General features: G+C 39.0%; 2 protein-coding genes across 2 annotated transcripts; both read right to left on the bottom strand.

Annotated features, from left to right (window-relative positions):
* Positions 1–2,800: 2,800 nt before the first annotated feature.
* Positions 2,801–6,939, bottom strand: tuba5 (tubulin alpha 5). The gene is made up of 5 exons (XM_056236637.1): positions 6,791–6,939; positions 4,814–5,036; positions 4,454–4,602; positions 3,186–3,866; positions 2,801–3,105 (listed from the first exon to the last, which is right to left on the bottom strand). The coding sequence occupies exons 1-5, from the start codon at positions 6,791–6,793 to the stop codon at positions 2,812–2,814; spliced, it is 1,350 nt and encodes a 449-aa protein (XP_056092612.1). The 5' UTR covers positions 6,794–6,939; the 3' UTR covers positions 2,801–2,811.
* A 1,428-nt stretch (positions 6,940–8,367) lies between these two features.
* Positions 8,368–18,710, bottom strand: LOC130071756 (kelch-like protein 12). Its single transcript, XM_056236615.1, has 12 exons — positions 18,560–18,710; positions 17,235–17,473; positions 15,700–15,853; positions 13,098–13,315; positions 11,570–11,719; positions 11,292–11,406; positions 11,000–11,106; positions 10,669–10,864; positions 10,145–10,303; positions 9,848–9,946; positions 9,437–9,623; positions 8,368–9,323 (listed from the first exon to the last, which is right to left on the bottom strand). The coding sequence occupies exons 2-12, from the start codon at positions 17,415–17,417 to the stop codon at positions 9,197–9,199; spliced, it is 1,695 nt and encodes a 564-aa protein (XP_056092590.1). The 5' UTR covers positions 17,418–17,473; positions 18,560–18,710; the 3' UTR covers positions 8,368–9,196.
* Between the last annotated feature and the right edge of the window lie 350 nt (positions 18,711–19,060).

Here is a 19,060-nt window from a genome sequence, read left to right as displayed (position 1 = left end):
CTGGCAGTGTCGCACTTCAATGTAAAATTTAGCGTTGACTGTTTTATAATGTTTATTATATGATAATATTATATATAAATAATATATAACATAAATTAAAAGGCCACGTCAGAGGCTGAGACTTGTTAACACAAAGCTTATTGTTTTAAAAGTATTATTTTGTTATAAAGGACAGTGTTAGGAAGGTAGCAGTGCTGCATCTCAAACCTGGCCTATAATAACATACTCTATGATGCTTTCATTGCACATCTATTAAAATAATCATTATTGGTGTAGCTGTAGTCACTCACATTTTATTACAATTTTAATATTGTCATCCACATTTTAAATTTGAATATGTAAAAGACAATATAACAAAAATTTACAATACAACTAAAATTGAACTTTGTATCTCTGGGTTTGATTGAAGTTAATGTAATATTGTATTTATTTTTAATGCATTTAATAATTTTTTTCACAAAATAAAAGGTTGGGATGAAACAATTATTGTATTGCAGGTGGAAGATCTATGATTTAGATCAGGGCAGATGGGTCAGAGCTCCACCGAAATATTAATCCAAAACCTACATGTAAACTGAATCAATTATAAATATGTTCAGCATTCTGTTACAAATATTGACGGAATGTCTACACTATTTCAGTCGTAAAGGGAGCGGGATGTTACGTATAAAAAATGTAGCGCATGGCTTCAATAGACATGTATCATGAAACTGGGCAGATGGTGCCTGTGCCCTCCACAGCGCCCCACAAATTTTCAATGTAAATCTGTGGTGAAAAATGGAACTGCAGCGCTCAGACTGCCCCGCTTATTTTCACAAATTATTTTCAGACCAAGACGGTTCGCATCAGGTCAGTAACTAGTTGGCATGTCTGTTCTTCGTATATCAAATTCATTAAAGTTTAAACGTGCTAATGTGAATAGACTTTATAGTTCTGCTGTGTTTGCGACATTCTAAAACAAATAAATAAGGCTAATTACTACATTAAGACACTTCTAAAAAACTTTCTATGTGTGCCAGTCAATCCATAGACATAAAATACTATATGTATTTATTTTACATGTATGTATTTATTTTACATGAGCGCCACCCTCAGGCTGAATAACGCAAGTACGTTAGACACAGAATCAGCCCTACCTAAATTTACAGACAGGAGCCTCTACTGTCTATTTATAAAGTTTTATAAATATCTGTTTTAACATAGAAAATGTGATGCATTCAAATGTCTTGTGAAGTGTCACTATATATTAAAATATTTGAACAGGGTACACCTATCAGAACCCACCTGTGGATTAACTTCTCGACTATACAATAAATACTAATGACTTCAAATCTCCAAACTAAAACAGCAATTACAATTGTTATCATGAAGAATTTCAGTGCTTTAGGGTTACTTTTCAGCAGGAGAGAATAAAATGTCCACACGACTTGAGATAAAAGCAGCAAATCCTTGAAAAACCTTTAACATTTGTTAAAAGTTGCCTGCCATTCAAAGTAGCATTGTATTCAGGCGTTACACATGAAACCATATTAAAGCGTTTTTGTTCTTTTAGAGATCTTTAAACAAATGGATAAAACCTTGAGCCTACTTTTATACCATACATTTATGAAACAGTCGAGTGTCTGGCTAAAGCTTTACATCACTTTAAAAAATAACTAAAAGGATTAGTTCACTTTAAAATGAAAATTAGCCCATGATTTACTCACCCTCACGCCGTTTTAGGGGTTTATGACTCCTCTTTCAGACGAATACAATCGGAGTTATATTAAAAAAAATATCCTGGCTCTTCTAAGTTTTATAATGGCAGTGGATTGCAACCAACAGATTGAAGCTTAAAAATGTGCATCCATCCACCGTAAATTGTAAACTAACTCGTAACTAAACAAACTCCAAACGGCTCCAGGGGGTTAATAAAAGGCCTTCTGAAGCAAAACGGCAGGTTTATAAAGTTTTAAATATTAATATTTTTCTTTCACAAAGTAAAATATCTAGTTTCCGGCCAAATGAACATACGGATTCCACGTGTAAAGCGCAATTTATGCGAGTAATGCTGATATTTACGCTACACCACGACGCACTACGCTACTTCTGACGTCATACATTTTGTAAGTTGCGCATTAGGGGTTAGTAGACTGCGTATGACTGTTTGGCCAGAAGCTAAACTTTTACTTTGTAATGTGTTAAATATAAACATTTTGCTTCAGAAGGCCTTTATTAACCCACAGGGGCCGTTTGGAGTTTTACAATGGTTGGATGCATGTTTTTGAGCTTCAATCTGTTTGTTGCAAGCCACTGCTATTATAAAACTTGGAAAAGCCAGGATATTTTTTTTTTAAATAACTCCAATTGTATTCATCTGAAAAAAGAAAATCATATATACCTAGGATGGCTTGAGGGTGAGTAAATCATAGGCTAATTTTCATTTGAAGGTGAACTACTCTTTAAGGAAGGGATTCCTCTTTAAGGAAAGAATACACATACAAAAATAGACCGAAGATTTTATTCTGAAATGGTATTTTTCACTTACAGCATAATGGTAGAGACAAAAGACAGCTTACAAAACAGTGTTCACAGACAGAACTGCCTTTGGCAACTCATTTCTTGTGAAATCAGACAGAATAGGAGGTATAGAAAAGAACAAAACCTGACACAAAAGAACATTTATATCACACACATCAGGGCATTGTTCCCTATCATTGGGATTTCATAAGGAAGCTTGCCATTTGAGAGGTAAAATACTGCTTGTAAGTGCTGGAGTAGGACTAGTTTCTCTTCTAACTGTAGGTCTCAGATCAGCCTCTTAAAGCGTCTTTAATACTCCTCTCCCTCCTCTTCATCCTCCACAGACTCTGCACCAACCTCCTCATAATCTTTCTCCAGTGCGGCAAGATCCTCTCTGGCCTCTGAGAACTCTCCCTCTTCCATTCCTTCACCAACATACCAGTGTACGAAGGCACGCTTGGCGTACATCAAATCGAACTTGTGGTCCAGTCGGGCCCAGGCCTCGGCAATAGCCGTGGTGTTGCTCAGCATGCACACTGCTCTTTGTACCTTGGCCAAGTCTCCACCAGGAACCGCTGTAGGTGGCTGGTAATTAATGCCAACCTGTAGAGAAAGAGGACACATGGTTAACTTGACTGAAGTTTGAATTAAATACACTTGAATGTCTTGTCAATCTCTCCCACCTTGAATCCAGTTGGGCACCAGTCCACAAACTGGATGGAACGTTTGGTCTTAATGTTAGCAATAGCGGCATTGACATCTTTGGGCACGACATCACCACGATAAAGCATACAGCAGGCCATATACTTCCCATGCCGGGGGTCACACTTCACCATCTGATTGGACGGCTCAAAGCAGGCGGTGGTGATCTCAGACACGGACAGCTGCTCATGGTAAGCCTTCTCAGCAGAGATGATGGGAGAGTATGTGACTAGGGGGAAATGGATTCTGGGATATGGCACCAAATTGGTCTGGAACTCAGTGAGATCGACGTTCAGGGCGCCATCAAAGCGCAGCGAAGCGGTGATGGAGGACACGATCTGACCGATGAGGCGGTTGAGGTTGGTGTAGCTGGGGCGCTCGATGTCAAGATTTCGGCGACAGATGTCATAGATTGCCTCATTATCTACCATGAAGGCACAGTCAGAGTGTTCCAGGGTGGTGTGGGTGGTTAGGATGGAGTTATAAGGCTCAACCACAGCAGTGGAGACCTGAGGAGCGGGATATATGGCAAACTCGAGCTTGGACTTCTTGCCATAGTCGACCGAGAGACGCTCCATCAGGAGGGACGTGAAACCGGAGCCAGTGCCTCCACCAAAACTGTGGAAAATCAGAAAACCCTGGAGACCAGTGCACTGGTCTGTCTAGATCAGGAGAGGAGGGAAAAAAAGAAAGACAAACAATCAGTAAATCAGATATACTTGTCTAAATTACACTTGTGTTTTTCAAAACTGGTGTGATATTTCCATTATATTTTGTGGAACAAAAGATACAGAAATGTCATTTTGTTTGATAGAAACAAATAGTATAGAAAGTCAATAGTAACAAGAAAGTCATACAGGTTTGGAAAAACATGAGGGTGACCATTTTCATTGTTGGCTGATCTATCCCTTTAACAATCTCTTTATCAATAGCATATTGGTTATCAACCAATATTATAATTTTTCTTTTTTAATTAGTATTCTTATATTTAACTGTGCAAGCTCATTTGCTATTTTTTTTTTTACATTCAGAATAGCCTTACCAACATCGTATACTCATTAAAACCACTAATGTAATAAGTTTAATGTAATCTTTAGCCAATCTCAATAAATATCCAATTTTCATTTTGTACAATATAATGTTGTGATACTCAAATGCACTTGTAGAACTTAAAGATTGAATGCCTAATATTGGCATTAAGTTCAATATTACAGTCAGTGCATCCTTAGTTCTCAATTATAGTTCATACCAATTTGCGGACGCGCTCCAGCACCATATCAATAATCTCCTTGCCAACAGTGTAATGGCCTCGGGCGTAATTATTTGCTGCATCTTCCTTCCCAGAGATGAGCTGCTCCGGATGAAACAGTTGCTTGTAGATTCCAGACCTTACCTCATCTGAAACATAAGATACAGGTCTTTTTGATATCCAGCGCTTAAGTATTTTTTTTTTTAAATCATCATACATGCCAACTTAAGCTTAACTATTTGCAGTCTGGATGTTGGCCAAAGTACACATACATTTCAACATTTCAGGGGTAATAAAACTGGTTTACTACAAGATATAATTTTTATGATGGTGGGTTGATCCCTTTCAATAACCATTTACCGATGACTGAAGGCTCCAGATCCACAAACACAGCTCGTGGCACATGCTTCCCAGAGCCAGTCTCACTGAAGAAAGTGTTGAAGGAGTCATCCGCACGACCAATGGTCTTATCACTCGGCATATTGCCATCAGGCTGGATGCCATGCTCCAGGCAATACAACTCCCAGCATGCATTGCCAATCTGTACTCCGGCCTGGCCCACATGGATGGAGATACACTCACGCTACACAAAGAAAAAGAAATTGCTTTAGTGTGTGTGTCCAAAGCCATTACATAAAAGACTGCTTTTTTCCAGGCAGCTTTTCAATTACAAGTAATTAAAATAAAGGCTATAGTCTTAAAAATAAGATTAAAAGTTTGAGTCAATTAAATGTGGGATATTGAACTTGAACCCATTAAGGCTGAAACTCTAAAGTCCTAACTTCCTCTTGGAGCTGAACTTGAAACTATAATTACAGTTCTATCACTAACTGGGGTTGGAAGGTGAGACTGAACGGTACTAGGGACCCTGGAGAACACCTGAGCATTTCAGGATTCCTGCATTTTAGTGAGTGCATAATTCCTTCTTTAGTCTGATCTGAAGACCAAAGAATATCCATGTGAACATACTTGCTGAATCTCTTTAAGAAATCAATTAAATTTCATTACCTTAAAGTTCCTAGCGGTGTTGAAATGATAGTTCAGGAATGTTCCATACCTGTGTGACTTTCTTCAGTGGAACACAAAATGAGATATTAAAGCGACAGCTTCAGTCACCATTCACTTTATTCATATGGAGAGGGATATGAACTCCATTCATTGAAAGGTGACTGAAGCAGTCAATTCTTACTGATGTCTCATTTTGTGTTCCATGAAGGAAGAAAAACCCACACAAGTTTGGAACAACATGCGGACAGAATTCTAATTGCAGTAAAGAAAATAATTCTTAGTGCATTTCCTCCCAGGAAAAACTCTGGGATCTCACGGGCACATTTAAATCAGAACTTTTTATTAAGATTACCACATCCCATTTTTATATTTATATATATATATATATATATACATACATAAGGTTAACAGTAGAAAAATTACTGAGTGCGCGCACTCCGCTTTATCGTAAAATGGTCGACAGGAAGGAGCCGTAACCTGAACTATTGCAAAATAGAGGAAGTAGAAAATAATTATGCACCAAACATCAAAGCAACGACACAAACAAGTAACAGCATTTAAAAAGAACGATCGCTCCAAGAGTAGCTTTAGGGTTATTAGTCTGTAAAAGTTGGGAGGGAAAAAAGTCAGCAGACTCCCATCCCCCAGCCTCGCGCTTCCACCAGACCGCGCGCGTGAAAGGCCTCCGCAGTTGGATTCGAGGAATTCCTCATGCGCAGCCTAGGAGTTACATATCCCACTCCCAACACGGTTTAATCAAACATTCCGATCGGAAAAGATTACATTCATTTTCAAAGGTCGCATTCGTAATCACATTTCCTCCATTGAGGCCAAGAAATATTTTACGTCAGAGTGAAGACACGGAAGAGAAACGACGCGTGTAACTGTTAATCGTTTTATAAAGTTAGTTGATAATGTGACAAAATTAACGTTTGAGGCGTCAATGTCTTAAAGGGATTGTTCACTCAAACGAAGTCACCCTCATGTTACTCCAAACTTGTATCTTTTTTTTTTTTTCTACTTGAGTCCCGACAGTTTGAGTCGCATCTTTTAAAACGTGAATGCAGACTGTCAATCTGCCCAAAATCTCGTTTTGTGTTCCACGGAAGAGCTGAAGTCACGGTTTTAGAACACATTAGGGTGAATGATATAATTTTCACATTTAAGTTAACTGCTCCTTTAACATGCTTCAAGAGAGCCACGCGACTACGAAGTAAAAGTCGTTTTTTAATAAAACGCAAAAAAAAAACTATTGTGAAAGACCACGTTTGACTTTTTATTGTTAAAGCTGTAAAGTATTAATATTTTAGTGACTAGAGTATCACTTACCATTTTGACTTAGTCTTCGTGGATACAAGTTTTTTTAATAGAAAACGTTAATGTCTTTCGGTGGGAAAATCACCAAAAGTCTGTTTTGAGCTCCGTTGAGTGCAGACCAGACGCGTTACGTGTCTTCGCCAACACAGCAATATGGGTCGAAAAGTCCGCGGTTCAGTCTATATACTCGCGTGCGCGCTCACACCGCCCGCTGCAGCTCGCGATAGGCCAGGAGCACATCAACATCCTCCTCGCCATATGATTGGTGTAACTAAACACTCATTTTAGATTTAAAAATGTTGCAACATTTCCAACCGTGCTCGAGAGCGAATAACAAGCCTTTTCATTTTCATGAGAATCCTGATAAGAAAATAGGTTATGAGACAGCTGAATTATTAAAAATATTACGTCTTCACGAGAAGTGGAGGTTCCCTTGGAAAGTTCAAATGTCCTCTGAGGTGCATTAGGTAGCCGATTTCTTTTGTTCCGACAGCTTTTCTTCACAAACGTTCTTTAACATTATTAAACAGGGAAACTAAAGCATCGAGAAAGCACTGATGAGTAAAACAAATCTTTAAAACACTTTTCTTTAAGGTTCCGTGTCTTTTAGTCCATGCATATCCGCTCTGATGTATTCTATATGCTGGTGTACTCATGAAAGCTAACCAACTTTTATCAGAAAAACATGTTTAAAGTCTTGCTCATCAGCTCATGTAGGGAAAAAGGCCTAAAATATTGATGACTCATCAGGCACTATACAAAGTTTTGTCCAATCAAATCACTAGAATCAGCACATCCCTCCTCCAAATGCCACCTGTAACTAACAAGTATGTGGCCATCAAGTAGAGAGAGAAATATCATAATTAGAGTTCTGAGCACATGAATGTCTGAGCAGTTTTATTTACAAGTGGGAAACTCAGAATTCTAGATGATACACGAGTTGCGACGTTCAAAAGAAGCATGTCGATTTGAAACATTGATCTATAATATATATTATATATAAATATACAGATAAGTGAGCTCAGCTGAAACCAAGCCTTTTTTCTTTTCTTTTTAAAGAGTTGTTAGAAGTTAATCATTCAATTTTCAAGGGTTGCATTTTGTAACAAAAACAACATTTTAATGCCATGTGTAAATATGTGATAGAAATTAATATTTTGAATAATTTTGAATTCATATGTAGTTATTTGGGTTTGTTCAGTATAATTCTTTTTCATGGCTACTTCCGTGTTGTTCCCGACTTGAATGCATGATTTCATAACGAACATACGAGGTTTGAGTTTCCCAGGTGTACTTGAAGGCAGCATTAGATACATATCGTCTCAACTTCCTGTTTCAGTAGGAAGTACATCAGCACAATAAAGAAAACTGCAAATCTAACAATTTCAATGGGTCTTTAAATGTTTCATGAAATAATAGCCAATTCACCAGACAGTAATTCAAATATTTTTGTCATTTTGGCAGAGGGAGTGCAGCTACAGTACCATGGCAATATTCAGCAAGCATGGACCAGTGTAACTTGAGATTGATTTCTAGCATCTTCTATTTTAAAATAATCTTACAGGTAAGCTGATGATGTGAAACGTTCGTAAGGGCTTAAGTTTTGTGACATGATAAACAGACTTTTCCTTTATTGTCTTTATCATGGAATCACACTATTAAAACAGCATACCACATCAATGATATACTGCAGAACATCCACCATGCACGTCATCCTTCATTCATATGGGTCAGTTTTCAGTATTTAACAAGACACTTTTCACTGAGAGAGAGCACAGCTAAATTCACCCATGCATTCAGATTCACACTTAAAACACCAGCACACAGGCTTTATGATATCTCGCTGATGGTTCTGTACATGACAGAAAAATCCCTGGTGCATCAGGCACATTGATAAAGGGTCGAGTCAATAAGAGCCCCAGCAACCAGAGATGATGAGGACAATGTCATAACGGACGTTACAGACAGGATCAAAACAAATTACGCAAAGCACCTCTGCTGTCGCATCCTGATGACAATATTCTCTCCTTCAGGAAGGATTCAGTCACTTGGGCAGTAAGGCATACACATACTTGTCTCTTCTCTGAGACATTTTGACACCAGAAGATTATTATATTGCACTTTAAAGGACTCAACTGAGTGAATCTCACAAGTAATCAAAGATCACAGAGTTCTGCATTAAGAGAACAAAAACGTGAAACACACATGTTCACTGCATCATAAAGTTAGTGTTTTTCTCCCTCATTAAAAGAAAACAAGGACTGAGAACTCAGATGGCAAAAAAACGTAAATCCAAAAAGAGGAAAGAGTCATAAAAAGGCTGGTAATGGGATCTGATGCTTCACTGAGCAGTGGAGCACAGATTCCAGCGTCCAGAAGTCATTATAAAGCGCCTCTATGTCCGAATAGTTTCTCTTCTCATTTTTCTCTAAGAACACAAACTCCTGCATCACAGCGTTGTGTTGCCATTGAAGTCACCACTTCCCAGCTGTCAATCACAGGGTCATAACATTCAATGCTGCTGAGCAGCGAGTTCCCATCATATCTGCAGAAAGAACATAGACGCAATATCAAAGCAAATGATTAAGTCATAAATTTATTTTAACAACAGCACAAACACATTTGGGAAAGGTTCAATGTAATATATTGACATCGTACCCTGCAATGGCATAGAGGCGGCCCCTCAGGACTGTGGCTCCTACGTAGCAGCGTGGCGTGCTCATATTGGCCACAGTGGTCCAATAGTCTGTGCGGATGTTGTACACTTCTACGGAAGACAGGTGGGCTGTGCCATCAAACCCTCCGACAACATATATGTGATCGTTCAGCAAAGCCACACCAGCCCCTGTAACATAAATAAAAGCAGTCACGGTATATAGCAGTAGTCTGCAGTGGGGGTTTTCCAATTATTGTTTTTGTAATTTGAGAAAGAAAGAAAAAACCATTTGAACAGTAGTATATGCAACATGCACTATATAGAAATTATTCTATTCACAAATATTTTTAGGACCTGTTGTAGAATATAAAAAAATATATATTTAATGTGTTAAAAGGAGACTGCGAGTGTACCTGAGCGTTTGTTGGCCATGGGAGTGACGCTGGTCCAGTGTCCCGTGTGAGGGTCATACCGCTCTACAGAATTCAGGATGTTCAGACCATCATAACCACCTGAAGCCACAACAACACAATGTTTACCAAGTCTGAAAATCTGCATGTCTATCTGAACATGTCTGTGCCAAGCCTTTTGAGTTCCTGCCATTATCGATGCTAGATAGGAGCAACTGATTTCTCAGCACAAGAAAACTAGAAGAAATGTCCAGACGTCCAGTCATATTCATTTACCTTCAACAACTAATAAAACGCTACCTAAACAGTAAATGAGGCCGCTGGCTACAACAAGTCCTGCTCCTTCTCTGGCAGTCTGCATATCTCCCAGCATGCTCCACTGGTCAATATTGGGGTCATAACGCTCCATGCTGGTGTGACGTCGACTACCATCGAATCCACCCGCAACATAGATCATATCTGTGAAAGAAAAAAAAAACATCAGTCTAAGCTGACTAGTTAAAACAAAACAAAAAACTTTCAGATCAGCACAATGCTGGTTTGCTCAACCGACTTGCAAAAGAAAAGCGCTTCAGGCGATGTAGCCTAAGAAAAGAAAATCATCCTGCTCTACATCCACGGAACCCACATAATTCAAACTCACTGAACTTGTTTGGTTGGCCGATTTTGTTTCAGTCTTATGTGAACTGTACTGCTTCATTCAATGCTCATGTACCTGTAAATCTTCATAAACACAACCCACCTTGACCCAGACTTCAAAAGAAACCACTAGAACTCTACGAATGTATAAGAACAAGCATCATTTCCCTATACAGAATAGGTACCTCCGAGGGTTGTAGCTCCTGCAAGGCCTCTGCGTACATTCATTGTGGCGACAGAGTACCAGACTCCATCTTCATCTGCTGTGTAGTCCAAACACTCAACCGAACTCAACCGCGATCGGCCGTCATACCCACCGATAACGTAAACGCGATCATTCAGGGCGACAGTGGCAACGTAGCGTCGCTTCCTTGCAATGTTCTGGAACATAAAAGATGTTTTGACATAAATCTCTTATCGGTCCTTCCTCTGCTAAACAGACATGATGTTTGCTTCAGTGGCTGTTTTGTCCACTGACACTGGGGAAATGTTTTATCAATGTAAAACATGACTCACAGGAAGAAAGCTCCACTCTCGGGTCTTGGGATCATACTTCTCAACAACGTCTATGGGTGATTGCTGGCTGCCAAATCCTCCGATTACCAACAGAACCTCTTTGGCACCTAAAACCCATTCCAGTGTCAGAAAGTAGTTGTACGAGGCTTCACAAGAAAATCACAAACATGTTAAGACATGCCAAACTGATTCAGCGAAAGAGTGAAATGACATAATGAATGATATATTTAGAGGATTAATTAGACTGAAGGATTTCAGGCCTAAATACTGAAAACACACAGAGGCATCAGACCGAGTCTCGCTTGGGTTCGAGGACTCTGCATCTCGCTGCGTAACTCTGGCCGGAGGTGAAACTTCTTTGCTTCGTCCACCAAATCTCGACATGGCAGACTGCAGCGTATCAATGGCTGAAACAGATACAAACACTCAACACAAATGTACAAATATCATGCAGTAACGCACACAAAATAAAAACACAGGTGGGGACATTGACCCCATGAACATTAAGATCTTTGTAACTGCTGCATCCTTCACATTCATATAGGCAGTGTGTATTTGGCAGAAGCTAACCTCTATGTCAATGACATCAGTGATGTATCGTGGGGTTAGCAGCGGCATGCGCACATACTCCAGTAGATCAGACAGGTACGGCTCTCTTTCTTTTCTGTTGTGCTTCACCCAGTTCAGAACTGCCTCGAATACAGGCTCCTCTGAGTCAACCTACACATGTACAGTAACATTCAGATTTGTTGAGACGACGCTTCTAATTTTCATGGTTTTAGATCTGTGACTTCTGCACGATGCTATAATAAGTCCAAACGTTGTAATTACACCTTCAGAATTAATGGACCGTGGTGAGAGACAAGAATTTAACAACACAAAAGGTACGTGTTTTTGTCTGAGAGTCCATGTGTGCATAAAACAAGACAAGAAGGGGGGTTACAGGTCTGCACTTGCGTATTTACTTGTCTTTATTACACTGTTGCTGAAAGTCTCAAAAACTAAAAAAAGAAAGATTTCAAACTTGCAGAGAAATATGGGACTCCAACCCAGCCTGAACTGGTTCCACAGTTCCTACGTGCAAAGTTTGCAGACTAATATGTAGATATGTAAACAAATGAGTATGTGCTATGATAATGTGTTTTTAATCGCTTGTGCCCTTCAATTGGAGTCAGAAATATTGTAATTACAACTTTCAATGACCAAGCACAGTGTCATATTTACAAGATGAACTTCTAGAATTCTAGATGATCCACAAGATAACATAATATATCTCTAATCTATAGATATGAGTTAGCGGAAATCAAGTCTTTAGTGAATGGTAAAGAATTATTTAGCAAGTTTAATTTTACAGGCTGAATTTGAATCATTTTAAAGGGGTGATGTATGGAACAGCTGATAGACAACAAGTGTAAAGTTAATCACTCAACTTTCACGTTTTGCTTAATGTAACACATTTAGGCTACGTTCACACTGCAGGCTGAAACGACCCAATTCAGATTTTTTTGCCCCAATGCGACCTGTATCTGATCTTTTCATGACAGTCTGAACGACACAGATCCGATCTTTTCAAATGCGACCCAGGCCACTTGGGTATGTGGTCCAAATCCGATATGTATCCGATCTTTTGAAATGCGACTTCAATCTGAACGACCAGGTCACATGTATCCGACCCGCACGTCATTGATATGCGACAAACGTCATAATTCTGCGTTGAAGTAGGTGGGAATTGACCGTTGAGTACTCTTCTGCGCATGCGGGTCACTTCTGGGTCATTTCACGTTCACACAGGAGATCACAAAAGGTCGCATTTAATTGGAAATGTGAACGGCCTTGCAAAAAAATCGATTGCATTAAGCCCCTGCAGTGTGAACGCAGCCTTAGATACCATGTATAAATAAGTTATAGAAATGATCATTCAGATGTAGTCATGTGTTTTCTGTTCACAATGTAATTCATTTGTTTCGTTTAGACTACTTCCGTGTTATGTTTCTGACTTGAATGTGTGGCACTGTCGCAATAAGTCAAATGTACGAGTTTCCCAGGTGCACTTGAAGGCAGGGACTCATTCAGAGTGAAAGAGAGCAGACAATCTCACCTGGATCTCATCACACTTGATGAGTTTTTCCACTTCACTCTGACTGAGCAGCATAAACTCTTCCTGTTGCACCACCTCAGCAAAATGCTTTTGTGAGAACAGTTCAGCAGCCTGCATCAAGTCCAGACAGTTGTGCGTTTCTGCAAAGTCTCTGATTCCCAGGCAGTTTGATGGATCCAACTGACTATTAAGAAAATCACAGCAAGCCCTTTTCACACCTGTAAAGAACACACACACACACAACATAACATCAGACTGGTTTATTTGTGCATTAAATACAGCAGAATAACATCCACTCAACAGGAAAATTGAATAAATACATCAAGCAGATATAAGGAGGCAAACTCAAGATTTTTTCCCCACACACGTTATGGCTTCAGTTTAATTTGTTGCAGACAACCCTGCTTTGATGATTCAAGAAAATTCATTTCTTGTTATTGGGAATTGGTGTGCTGGGAAACGGGTTTTCGTCTCTAATGCAGATCGCCTGAGGGATCTGGCTAGTTATACTGCTCTCGATGGCGATTTCCAATTCCTTCTGCTCAAAGTAACCCAGAAGCCCAATGCTGCCACCATCCTTTTGACAGCAGGGAGTGTCAAGCTACATTTTGTTTGTGCCAAACATTAACGTTTCAATATCAGGACAAAGAGCTCAACCTTCAAAAGCTTTTAGGTTTTGTCACAGGCCGTTTTTTTGTCACAGTCAAACTAGAAGACGTTTCTGAGAAAGATTGATTTCAATAATCTAGTTTGAATAGATTTTTTGGATGCCTGAACAGTTTTCCCCTTATTTCAGACAACGTACAATTGCGGTGTAGTTTTGACTGTTCTCCTGCGTGTTCTCCTTTGTGATTTGCTTATCTTTGACTCGTGCATGTTTGACTACACATGACACAACGAGAAATCTGTTTCATATAAAAGCTGTTCTTTTAAAATAACCATTCATTAAAAAAAAAATCCTAAAAAAAACACCAATTCACAAAAATATTAAGTAGCACAATTGTTTTCATCATTGATGATAAGAATAAATATTTCTTGAGCAGTACTGTCGAGTTTAAAACCAGGTCAACGTAACTGCTGATTGGTGTGCATTCTCTTAAAGGTGCAGTAAGCGCTTTCTGGTAAACACTGTTGATATTTGGAATCACGAAAACAAACACGCCCCTACCCCTATCTTGATGCCTCCGCCCACACATTCACGTACACGCCATGCAACACAGGCCTGCCGATGTCATCAAAAAGTGAAAGCAATTTGTGTTACTATGATAATTCAGGTCGAATGACAATGTTATTTAGCTCCTCTACTCTTTCAATGGCAAAGTCATCCCTTCCATCCCCCCAAAAAACACACAGTTTTCATGAACAGCTCCCTACATAACACAATAGTCCAAATAACTAATATATTACAACGGTGACAAGATCAAGGGGTTATAGCGATCAGTAAAATGGGAACCAAAAGACAAAACATATATTAGGAGTGTTATCTCACTTTTCGGACACGCTTTACAGTACACAATGCTTGAAATGGACAGTGGAGGAGGTTTAGACGTACCAGGCTTATAATAACAATGCAAATGAACAAACAAGCAAAGATGACACACACAAGTATATTCAAGCAATAGACAGCATATCTTAGTTCTGTGAAACACAGCAAAACCAACGTTTACTCACGTATCGAGAAGAAATAAAGCAACCTCGGCGTCCGTTTTCAGGCCTTCCCGCTCCTTAAGGTCTCTCCAGCGCTGGAAAGCTTCTCCGATATTAACGCGGGTCTTACCTCTTGCCTGATTGTAACCCAAGTTATATTCCCCTGGCCCAGTGACTCCTTATCATCCTCTTTTGTATATTATCTGCCATCTCTCTCTTTTGTGTTGTCTCTGCCATCTCACTCTTTCTATAGTCGTTCTGCTAATGTCTGTGCAGTGAGATCTCTCTCCTCCTCCATCATGAGTATATAAGGCCCTTACTGCTGATTGGCTACAAGTGTGTTTTGGTGTTCGGTCTGATCCACTTTCAGCAGCGTTTTTCAAAAATTGCTTACTGCACCTTTAAGATACATCTGTTAATATTTGGTAAAAATGGCCATACGTCCTTTGTTTTTCTTTTGTGGAGAGTGAAGACAGACACAGATTGAATACACTTCTTAGAGATCAATCAAATTCTTCTCTAATCTCCATTTCCAGCAGCAGAGCTGTAATAGCCGGTCTCTGGCAATAATTGCACCCTGATTTCATGCAGGTTTGTACTTGTGTTTGTCTCCTTCATAATTAAGAGTCTCAGTGACTCCTTATCATGCTCAAATCTCAGCAAGCATGTGATGTTCATTACCTCATAACAGAAAAACAATCAAATCATGCAGATTTTTTATTTATTTTTATTTTTTTACATATCACATGTAAAATCATATACATACCAGGTTAAAAAAAGGATTATAATGTGCTTTATTCAGATGTGCTGATCTTGTTTTTCACTTTAAGCGCATATAAAAATTGATAAACGTTGTACATGTAATCAACTCTCAAATCTGAAATGGGTTTGTTAATGTTAGAATCCAATCACAAAGAAACAGCAATGTGAGCTGGGCTGGTGTGTGTGTTTGTACCTTTAAGCTGCAGGAGACAGGCAGCGGGCAGCAGCTCTTGAACGTTTTCTACAGTAACCAGCACCGTCTCTGTGTAAACAAAATCCAGCAGGATCTCCATGGTGGATGCTGTGAGGCCCTGAATGTCCACAAAGGACTTCCCTTTTTCAGCAAGCTATGGAGTAACAAGAAAATAGACTGATATTTTAAAAAACAAACAGATTTTTCTTTTTACATCCACATTTAAATCAAAACACAATTTAGACTGTAGATTAAACATGATGCAAGCTTGTGGATTTATTCATACTTGGGGTAAAAGCTGTCACACGTTTTTCTTCCCTTGTCTTGGCAAAAAACTGACCAATAAGAAATAAGCCAGCTTTCCGGAACCAGCATTTCAGATTGGGAGTACAAAATAAAAGCTACAGAGGGAACAAATGACCGAAACAAAAAAAAAGTGATAAGCGCAGCAAATGCATAATATTTCTACCCTATCACCACAGCTGTAATATTATCATTATAGAGTGCTTCAAGGATGGTGCATTTTTGTAGGCAAAAACCGGAAACGAGTTAGCATTTTTGCACTTCCTGTTCCATTGTCCTGAAGTCAATGGGTTTTTTGAATGGGTTTTTGGATAAATGCCTGAAATAAGGTATTTGGTGAACACAAGCTCAAAATATTTTCACGTTTTATTCTACTATTTTAAACTTGACTTTTACGTGTTTTAAAAAAGGTGGTTGCGCTAACAAGTGGTTGAATGGGACCTTGCAAACTATTTTAACTCAAACTTTCAGGGATTTGTTTTTTCTTAATTAAGACTGAAAGAGTTGTTGGAAGCTTAATGGTGGTGACGTTAAAGCCATGAGACCTTAGTGTAGTTTGTTTATAGCCTACATTTAGCTTTTGACTTCTAATGATTGTATTTAGGCTTCAAAATTCATAAATGTGATGTTCATTTGTGAAGATTATCATGATGAACAAAATGTGTAAGAATCATACATTTTTGTTGGAGCTTAAGTTCTGCAATAAATCAACAGCCAATGGAAAAATCTTTAGGGGGTTTTGTTGAGGGACCCAGGGTCACGCCAACTTCCAGGCTGGCCTACAAAAAACATCATTACTGCAGCACTCTATTACAAACCACTAGTACTATTACCTTTATATTATATATCCCTATATTATGCTATATAACTATTTTTCTTACATTCTACAACATTATCATCAATTAGTTTGCATCCAGCTTGAATAGTGTTCACTCTAGTAACACTGAACCAGCTTCAACATATCTGAGAATATTAGACCGCCTGCACCTCCTAATGTGAAGGAGCAGAATTGCACCAACGTGAATTTTTGTTGTTGTTCTTTTTACATATGTGCCAATTTTATTGATATGGATTAGTAGAGAGGACAGGAAATTTTGAAGCATTTCTGCTAATGCCATGTCAGGACCCCAATGGAGTGCATTTTAATTCAACGGACAGACCGCTCCAGTTACGACCACAGTGATTTCTGTAAAATGAGAGTGATGAGTGTGAATATAGAGGGTGTTTGTTACCTCACTGGTGAACATGGCACAGAAATAATCACTGCAAGCTGCCAACACAATGCGGTGGGCCGGGAAATCTGTGCCCTCCACCCTCAGAGTGATGTCACACAGCGTGTTGCTCTTTCTTAGGGCGTTCATGGCATTCAAAATGGACTTGGCGTGCGAATTGGTCATGATGTCCTTGGGCGCCATGACGACAGGGGGTGGGGTGGAGTGACAAAGCCTCAGGCACTGCAGGATGATGATTTCTGCAGGACACACCAATCAGTGACCACTCAAAAACAACACAGCTGATCCCAAATACACACATAATCCAAACTCATATTACTTTCTTTCTTCTGTGGCACATAAAGGAAGATATTTTGAACAATATTGGAAACCAAACAGTTTTGGTTCCCACTGGCTTTCATTGTATGGACAAAAATCAATGGGAACCAAAACTGTTTGATTACCAACAATCTTAAAACTATCTTATTTCAATATAAATAGAAGAAAGTTTGGAAAGACATAGGGGTTTGGAAAGATATGAGGGTGAGTAAATGATGACAGAATTATAATTATAGGCCACCCAATAACTATAATTCTGTCATCATTTACTCACCCTCATATCTTTCCATATCTTTAAATGATGACAGAATTATAATTATAGGCCACCCAATAATTATAATTCTGTCATCATTTACTCACCCTCATATCTTTCAGACCATTTGTGTCATTTTTTGTATCTGTGTATGCTGCCTTCACGTGCTATCGGAAAATTCCTACTTCCCACTTATGAAGTCGTGATTACGAGCTCGTCGCATTCAAATTTTGACTTGAGTGGGCGTTCATGTCCAATTTTTTTAACAAGGAAACTAGTATTTACGATAATTCCGATTACACGTGAAGGCTTAGAAATAGGCAGCTGTATATTGAAATTTGTTGAGAAAGTTAAATTTAAAAAGGATTAACCAAAAAGATTTGTCTCAATAGAAGCAGTGTCTCAATGAAACGGCTCACTACGCATCCTTTAGATACATTTCAGCAGCATCTTAGAAAGAAAGGGACATTCTGAAACATAACGATACAACCATGTAAATATATAACGCGTTAAACAATGAAATATTTTAGAAAAGGTCTAGCTGCATGCTGAGGGACATTACGCCTGTTTTACACCAGACGGGAAACCGGAATCTTTTCTTCGTATTTAATATTTTCCTAGTAAAACTTCATCTGAAAGTGTTGGTGTAAATCAGGTGAGAGTTTAAGTTTCACAGAGGTGATATGAGGCTACATGCTAAGGCTAACCAAAAACGGATGCTAACCCACACATAAACATCTTTATGTGAACTCACAGCGTACAGCTGATCCACAGCAGAACAGATACGGAACAGGACTGGATGACAGCACACGGCGGTCTATTTGGACATCTGCTGGCACCCCTAACAGGGAGACCCTCGCAGGTGTGAATTGAATCAATTTTACTCCAGCAATGAGAAGAACAGTGCTCACGTGTGCGCGCATCCCCAGCAAAACACTGCGACGTCACCAGCGCGCGTGCGCTTTCAGCGGCTCTGCGCACTAATTGTGCTCGCGCGTTTCGTAATAATGCCATCTCAAATCGCTACACATTCTGACCTTCATTTGATAACTTAATTAAAAAACAACAACATAATTTTATGATACAACGCTATAAATTGCAGTTTGGACAACAAACTGAACAGCTCTATCTATATAATAATTTTAAGTGAAAAGTAGTCATAAAATATTTTGACATATGATGGCTAATGGTGATTTGTAGTTCAAGTTGGACTTAAATGACAGTGGTGCTAGTTTTGGGTAAGTATTTTCATTAA

The sequence above is a fragment of the Rhinichthys klamathensis genome, unplaced genomic scaffold (assembly GCF_029890125.1).
Source record: "Rhinichthys klamathensis goyatoka isolate OS25496 unplaced genomic scaffold, OSU_Roscu_1.1 h1tg000457l_1, whole genome shotgun sequence".
NCBI lineage: Eukaryota > Metazoa > Chordata > Actinopteri > Cypriniformes > Leuciscidae > Rhinichthys > Rhinichthys klamathensis.
The sequence above is the reverse complement of the archived record's forward strand: the minus strand, read 5'-3'. Positions and strand labels throughout refer to the sequence as shown.

Excerpts from the sequence above, each read along its gene's own strand:
- LOC130071756 (XM_056236615.1), bottom strand. The coding sequence starts at position 17,417 with ATGGCGCCCAAGGACATCATGACCAATTCGCACGCCAAGTCCATTTTG. Across the intron at positions 15,854-17,234 it reads GTGCCATGTTCACCAGTGAG|CTTGCTGAAAAAGGGAAGTC; the intron begins GTAACAAACACC and ends GTTACTCCATAG. Across the intron at positions 10,865-10,999 it reads GAGAGTGGAGCTTTCTTCCT|AACATTGCAAGGAAGCGACG; the intron begins GTGAGTCATGTT and ends TTTATGTTCCAG.
- tuba5 (XM_056236637.1), bottom strand. Across the intron at positions 3,867-4,453 it reads TGGAGCGCGTCCGCAAATTG|ACAGACCAGTGCACTGGTCT; the intron begins GTATGAACTATA and ends CTCCTGATCTAG. Across the intron at positions 3,106-3,185 it reads GGTGCCCAACTGGATTCAAG|GTTGGCATTAATTACCAGCC; the intron begins GTGGGAGAGATT and ends CTTTCTCTACAG.